The sequence below is a fragment of the Chrysemys picta genome, chromosome 24 (genome assembly GCF_011386835.1).
Source record: "Chrysemys picta bellii isolate R12L10 chromosome 24, ASM1138683v2, whole genome shotgun sequence".
In the NCBI taxonomy this organism is placed as follows: domain Eukaryota; kingdom Metazoa; phylum Chordata; order Testudines; family Emydidae; genus Chrysemys; species Chrysemys picta.
Window position 1 is genome coordinate 9,851,365 of NC_088814.1, and position 7,656 is coordinate 9,859,020.

Sequence of the window (7,656 nt, forward strand, 5' to 3'; positions counted from 1 at the left end):
TTTCACACAGCACCGGGCTCACTCATGTAGATGCACTAGTGCACTTTGACGGCTTTGCGCTGCTCTGGTACCCATGATGCTGCCCTCAAACGTTAACTTTACGATTAACACTACAGATCTTCCAAGCCACAGAAATACCGCAAGGCAGCATTCCCTTTGAGTTTCTTGCTTAGTGCTCACACGGGAAATTTTTATTAAAAAAAACAAAACAAAACAAGGAAACAGCAGGATTAAACAAAATATGTTAAAGTGTAGTTAAGGCTGAAAGCATGCACCAGTAACTGAAGGGTTACTTCACCATTACAGGGATGTTTTCATTATCCTAAAACAAATCCTTACAAACCCAGGAAATTCAGAGTTAAGGTTATATTTAAAAGAAATCCAAACATGTTAACGCATAGAAATGAACCATAATGCACCTAAACAGCCTTAACTCCTTAACTTAACCTTAGCGCTGAATTTCCTGGCTTTCCAATGCTTGGTTCTGGGATAATTACAACATCCGTGTAATAATTTGCACCTCTAAATTATGGAGATGGAGTCTCAGCCTTCACTCCATCTTAATGGAGTCTTGTCTTGTAATTCACATTAGGTTTTTTTAAAACCCTTTCAAACCAAAGCTACAACGAAGCCCCCCCGAACGGTCTGTTTCCCCTTTAGCCACCCCCGTTCCGTTTTTACTAGGTGCTACAGTAACACAAATAATAAATAATAATGAAGGGGCCAGGCTGGCCACAACTAAATAACATCTTGTATTTAATCACAGAGCAGACACAGCTCCGCAAGTGCAGCAGGCGCTTCCCACCCCCTGACAATGTGCCCCACCCTTCGAGGGCCCACTTTGGGGAAAAGGGGCGTTCGGTCTCCAAGGCCCATTCTAGTCTGGGCAGCTTTTCTTCTCTGTTATCTCCTCACACTACTTTTTCTATAGTGTCTCATGCTTTACAAGGTTTCTGTTTATTCAGTTTTTCTGCATGCCCCAATCCCCTTCCCGCAATGTTTTCTTTTGGATTTAACCTTCGATCCAGTGTGCGTTTCTGGCCTCTCTGATGAGGGTTCAACCGTGGCAGTGGTTTTTGTGCTTCGGACACCCATCCACGGGGATCTGGACTGAGACCCACCAAAGCGGTCATAGAATCATAGAAGATTAGGGTTGGAAGAGACCTCAGGAGGTCATCTAGTCCAATCCCCTGCTCAAAGCAGGACCAACGCCAACTAAATCATCCCAGCCAGGGCTTTGTCAAGCCGGGCCTTAAAAACCTCTAAAGGATGGAGATTCCTTCACCACCCTCCTAGTGAAATAGTTTCCTAATATCCAACCTAGACCACCTCCACTGCAACTTGAGACCATTGTTTCTGGTTCTGTCATCTGCCACCACTGAGAACAACCGAGCGCTGTCCTCTTTGGAACCCCCCTTCAGGTAGTTGAAGGCTGCTATCAAATCCCCCCTCTCTCTTCTCTTCTGCAGACTAAACAAGCCCAGTTCCCTCAGCCTCTCCTCATAAGTCATGTGCCCCAGCCACCTAATCATTTTAGTTGCCCTCTGCTGGACTCTCTCCAATTTGTCCACATCCCTTCTGTAGTGGGGGGCCCAAAACTGGACACAATACGCCAGATGTGGCCTCAGCAGTGCCAACTAGAGGGGAATAATCACTTCCCTCAATCTGTCCACACAGGCCAGCAAACAGCTGTCTGGTAATAACATCTTTCAGTCACTAGCAAGGTGGGCTGGATTAGAACCGGTGACCTAGAGGTGAAAATATCCACATCCCATCCCTAGCCACCCAGTCTCCAATCCATCCACCCCTCTTCCTTCCACACTGGAGACTGGGACCCAGAAAGCGACGTTCAGGAATCAGAGCAGGCCTGTCATTTTACAAGATGGGTGGCAGGGGAGCCAACGGAAAGAATGGATGGGAATATGTAAGAACATGGGAAATTTCTCCTTACCATGTCACTAGTCTTTGGGATGACTGATTTGTGCAGCCAGCATTAGTCAAACTGGGAACGTAATAAAAAAATGTAGTTTACTGTAAATGATTTATGGGGTTTGTTCATTTCCTGAATTCCTTGGGCAAACAACGTCCCCCCTCCAGGCCTGTCTCCCCTCCCACCATTTGTCTATCTTGTCCATTTAGATTGTAAACTCTTCAAACCAGGGCCTGGCTCTCACTGCACGTGTGTGTACAACACCTAGCACGCTGGGGCCCTGACCTCAGGGAAGGCCTGTAGGCACGTCTAGAATACAAACGATAACTAATAGACGCTTGCCCTCCGCCTCCCGGGTGCTAACTTAGCCCAGTGCCGCAATGTCTGAGTTGCAAAGACTGCAGGGGAAAGTTTACAGCTAACCAAGCCGTTTTCATTGAAATGGAGGGACAATTAAACAAGAACTGTTCTGTTTGCCTTCTGCTTTGGAAAAATCTTCTCGCTGCCCCTTCCCCACACACAAACATCTACATTATGGAACGAACTCCCACAAGCAGCCGGATATGCAGGGGGCAAACCCCAGAACCCTTCCATAGCTGGATGCAAGGACTGGACCTAGCTAAGGGCATTCTTGCATTTTCCATTTGTGCTCCCTACCACACGTTCTCAGTCCTTCCTGAGTCAGACCTCCCAATGGGAACTCTGCCTAGCAAGGCACGAGTAAAACCTGGTAGTTACTGATCGATCAATTCAACCTCAACTGCTGCTGTGATTTGATCACTGTATCGTTCCGTGCTCTGCGCGTTTCGGGAAATTATATTCATTTATAGCCAGTGATGTGTTTGTTTAGGTTGTATTTGCTTGTACATTTCCTTAATGAAATCCATAAAAAGGACACCACAGTGGTTTCTCTCTTAAGACAGCAACAAGGCTAAACAACCCCCAGGCCACAGAGGAGCCCCTGGACTCTTCCCTGGATTAACAGCTCATTACGCTTGCACTTTCCAGTACTCAGTGCATGGAAAGCCCTCACCTAAACCAACAGGGAGAGGGGCACTGCCTCCAAGCTCCCTGGAATTCCCTGCACGTCTATGATTCGATGTCCCGCCTAGCTCTGGCGGGTGACCAGCAAGTAGGGTGACCAGACAGCAAGTATGAAAAATCAGGACAGGGGGTGGGGGTAATTTGCACCTACATAAGAAAAAGCCCCAAATATCGGGACAGTCCCTATAAAATCGGGACATCTGGTCACCCTACCAGCAAGGCAATGGCCACTCTCTGCAGCACTGTCCCTTGTTAAACCCGCAGACGCACAACCAGCGTTAACTCCCTCTGGGCTCCGTCCACGGATGCTGCGGTGTCAAGAGCCCAGGAAATTGCAGCACGACTTCTGCTGGAAAGGGCCCACACCCACAGAGAGCAGCAAGCATCTGGATCGGGACTCTGCAGACCCAACGGAAGCTTTGGTCCCCTGCTAACCGTCCCCTGGAAGGGGAGGCTTGGCAGAAACGCCTCTGATGCGCCTCTGACCCCAGCAGCATCAGTTCTTCAGCACCCCAAGGGTTTTAAGCGGGGTGTTGTCCCTTTAAAGCGTGATCAGCAACACGACTGTGAAACGAACAAACCCCCCAGATCCCAAACCAAAGCGAGACTCGCTTCCTGCCTGCTGGCTCGGCCCCACATGCAAGGACCAGCTGCCCCCCGCCCCCCGCCTAATGCAGGCCCAGCAAGATACGTTCTGGGACCAGACCCCAGAGGGCATCATCGCAGCCTGTGATGCGCGAGGCAGAATGCAGCCCGGCCTGCATGGTGTCAATAATCGAAACAGGCCTGATTCGTGAGCAGCAGAGACAAGAAACCGGATATTTGCCAGTGCATCTCAGACCATTGGCGGCGTCACCTCCAGCCATATCCAATGCCACGCTGCCTGCCCGACTTCAAACCCCACCACAGAGCTGCAGTGGAACGTTACCAGCTGGTCTTAGGAGAGAGCAGCAAAGGAAGGAAGGAACAGAGAAGGAAATGGATGAGGATGGGGGAGAAGAACCGACATGAAAATGGAGCAGAGAAGGAAACAGAGAAGGCCTGTGAGAAGAGCAGCGGCGAGGCAGAGAAGAGCTAACATGGTCCCTGTGCTGTGCATAGCTTGGCTGCTTATGCCTAGGGAGCAAGTGGGAAAAGGTGCTTTGAGCCCTAATTCTGAGCACCAGCCCCCCCTTTGCCTTGCCGGTGGGGCAGAGAGGCAGGTTGGCTTTCAATTTAATTTCCCTTGGAATTTCACTAGGGTTTCGGTGACAGGGTGCGGGGGCCCGAAAGGTTTGTGAACTCAAAGCAGTTTTGCAAACACCACGAAGAGTCAGAGAAATTCATCCAATCAGGCTCACGCTCTCACCCCCACCCAAAGCCCTCTCCCATAAATCCAGCCACTCATCCGCCACCGCACATGACGATTTCTTCCCACGCCCCTTCCTTGCGCCGTTAGCCGCAGCTGTAAGGGAGAGCGAGATCTGGCCACCCCAAGTTCAGCCAGCCTTAAGGCAAATGTGAACAGCAGCACATGGTGCCCGGCTTTACACAGGGCTGCCTTCTGGAGCCTTGAACCCACTTACGAATAAGGTTGGTCTTTTGGTTACAGCATCAGAGTGGGATCTGCAAGATGTGGGTTCTGTTCCTGGCTCGTCCTTGGGCAAGTCGCCTAGGGTACGGCTACGTGGGAGCAGTAACTTCCCGCTCAGGTAGACATACCTGTGATTGAACTAGCACGCTAAAACTAGCAATGCTGCTGTGATGAGGGGGAGGGGCTAGTTGCCCCAGGTCTGATCCCACCGGAAACCCTAGACGTACTCAGGTCTGCTAGCTCGCCCCACCACTCCTGCAGTTACGTCTGTCCGAGTTGGAAATTACAACTCCTGTCGAGACAGGCTGAGACCAACTCGCAGGTACAGGTTTCTCCACCTCACATCCCCATCTGTAAAATGGGGATAACAATACAACCTTTCTCCTACCCTTAGCCTGCTTTGCCTACATAGCTAGGCTTTAGGGCAGGGAAAGGGGCTCTCTCTCACTATGCATCTGCACAGGACCTAGCACAATCATCTCTGTTGTGCTACCACAATACAACCTATAACAACTGATTCCTCCCAGGTTTCAATAGCCCCAAGGAGTCAGCCAGTTCAGCCAGTAACCGTGAAGGGCAAGGACAGGACCAGAACGTAGTTCCCTTCGTTACTTATTAAGTAAGAGGAAAATGTCGCCTTCGCAAATTGCCATTTACAAATCTGGTTTGGATTTACGGAGAGCACTCTAATAAATTAAACCGAGGGTTTACGTTTGTTTTTGTTTAGGCCAATAGACCCTATTGTTTTTTTTAATACAGCCAAATTAATTAAAGGAAGCAACTAAATGGACGTCAGTCACTCGCTTATGTAAATAGACACATCCCGAGTTACAGAACAGTTCACATGGCTATTCCATGGGAGGTCTTGAAAGCTGCAGGCCATTTGGCATGTCACATATTTGCCAAGGTAAAAAAAATAATGTTTTTATCACGAGAAAGTAAAACAAAAATCATAGCCTACAAGTACCTATGAAGGCCCCGGCTCAGCAGAGCAATTAAGCATATGCTATTGATGCCTAACAAATGGCCAGCAACCCCTTACAACACACTCGAGTGACACATGCCAAATCGCTGTCACTCAGAGAGAACTAGGGACCCAAGGCATACCAGAGAGGGCAGATTTTTGGGGGGGAGGGATAGCTCAGTGGTTTGAGCATTGGCCTGCTAAACCCAGGGTTGTGAGGTCAATCCTTGAGGGGGCCACTTAGGGATCTAGGGCAAAATCAGTACTTGGTCCTGCTAGGCAGGGGGCTGGACTCAATGACCTTTCAAGGTCCCTTCCAGTTCTAGGAGATAGGATATCTCCATTATTATTATTTTTTAAACAGCCAATGGGTCTTGAACCCATGCTTATGTGCTTGGCTGAATTGGGGCCTAAAAGTATGAACTCCCTAAAAAAACAGAACACCTCCCGCTCAGGAGACAAAAGGGTTCCAGATTGCATCCGCAGCTTCCAGTGCTGGCAATCAAATTCCTGAGCGGCTTTGATTCACATCCAATCTGACCTAACAATCTCTTTCCCCCCTAAATCCACCCCCTCCGCTCCCCAGTGCTGCTGCATTCTTCTCCTCTGGTGATAGAACACCCGATTCTTCTGGGAATGCCTAACGCTGGTCTGACTTTTCTTTTGCATTTAACAGCATGTGTCTTACAAATATCATAAGCTAGAAAAGCCACTTTTTATTTATTTTATTTTTTTTGGAGTCTTTCTAGCTGGTACAAACCATGAGTTGTCCAGACTCTTGGGTGCATTTAACCAACTTGGCCAAAAGAAGAAGAACGAATACAATAAATAAATAAACCCCAACCAACCCCCACAGACACGCTGAGTCTGCTTTGACATGATGGGATCAGTACATCTAGCTAAGCTACTGATGCCTAACAAATGGCCAGCAACCCCTTACAACACACTCGAGTGACACATGCCAAATCGCTGTCACCCAGAGAGAACTAGGGACCCAAGGCATACCAGAGCGGGCAGATTTTTTCAGTTCACCTGGGGGGGTGGGGGAAGCATTGCTGGAAAACTTTGTACCGACCAAAGTTTTTGTTGGCCTGGGGCGATGTGGAATATTGATCAGGGTGGAATCACTGGTTAAGCCTCGGCAGCAGAGATGAGCTGATCTTTAAGGGGAAAAGCACTTTTTTGGAGTGGGGGGGTTACTGTGTTTGTAATGAGCTGTATGGTTTCATTCCATCCCAGCCCCACTTCGAGCAGTGCCAGGGAGCCCTCCACATCTGGTTTCACTCAACTCTTTGCTCTAGCTGCCCTCCCTTCCCTGCACACCCCCACCCACTGCCTCCTTTCCCTCTTTTCTTTCAAAAAAAGGAATCGATCTAGAGCAGCCGATGCACAAAGGAACCGAGCACCTCCTCCCCCCCCCCCAAGTCTCTCACTCACAGACACTTAGGAGTTGGAAAAACATGTGCAAACTCTACCTGAGCGAGCAGCGCCGAGACGCAGATCAAGGCTCAAGACGCAGAAGAGCGCGCATTGCAGCATCCGTGGCCATGGAGAGCAGGCGAGATTAGTGAGTTTCATGCCCAGGGATAGGTTTTGCTGAAGGGTTTTTTCTTTTTTTGGATGGAGGTTGGATTTTCCCTCCCCCCCCCACTCTCTCTCTCTCTCTCGCCTTCTCTCCTTGCAGAACTCCTGAGTTGGGCAATTGTTTTCTCCCTTCTGTCCTCCTCTTGCTCGGGAGGGAGGACGCTGGAGGGGCTGGGGTGAAGGAGAGGGGGGTGGAAAGACAGAGAGAAGGAGGAGAGGAACACCAAAAAAAAAAAAAAAAGTGTCTCTGCCTGTCTGCTAATGGTTCAAAGAAAGCCTCAGTAGACACTGCGTCACCGGAGAGCCAGTCACTTGTGGGCTGATCCCAAAAAAGCAGGGAAGGGGAAAGAGAAGGGGAAAAAATGTTTCAGGCTTAGCAAACTGGAAGCAAACTTCTGAGGCGCTTGGCACGAAGCGCTGCACGAGCTGTTACAACAGTTTGCTGGGGGGTGCTGCAGCCTCCCCTGTGTGTATTGCAAAGCAGATTTTTTTTCGGGGGGGGGAATGGGATGAAATGCATGGACCCCGGCCCGATCAGCTGCCACCCCAAACGCCACAGTT

General features: G+C 49.5%; 1 protein-coding gene across 1 annotated transcript in view; it reads right to left on the minus strand.

Moving 5' to 3' along the window:
- The window catches only part of MRC2 (mannose receptor C-type 2), a 98,878-nt gene extending 91,644 nt beyond the window's left edge, over positions 1-7,234 (minus strand). The window contains exon 1 of the mRNA XM_008175217.4: positions 6,987-7,234. Coding sequence (XP_008173439.2) covers positions 6,987-7,089 — 103 coding nt within the window. The 5' untranslated portion in view covers positions 7,090-7,234. The remainder of the gene's footprint in view (positions 1-6,986) is intronic.
- Between the last annotated feature and the right edge of the window lie 422 nt (positions 7,235-7,656).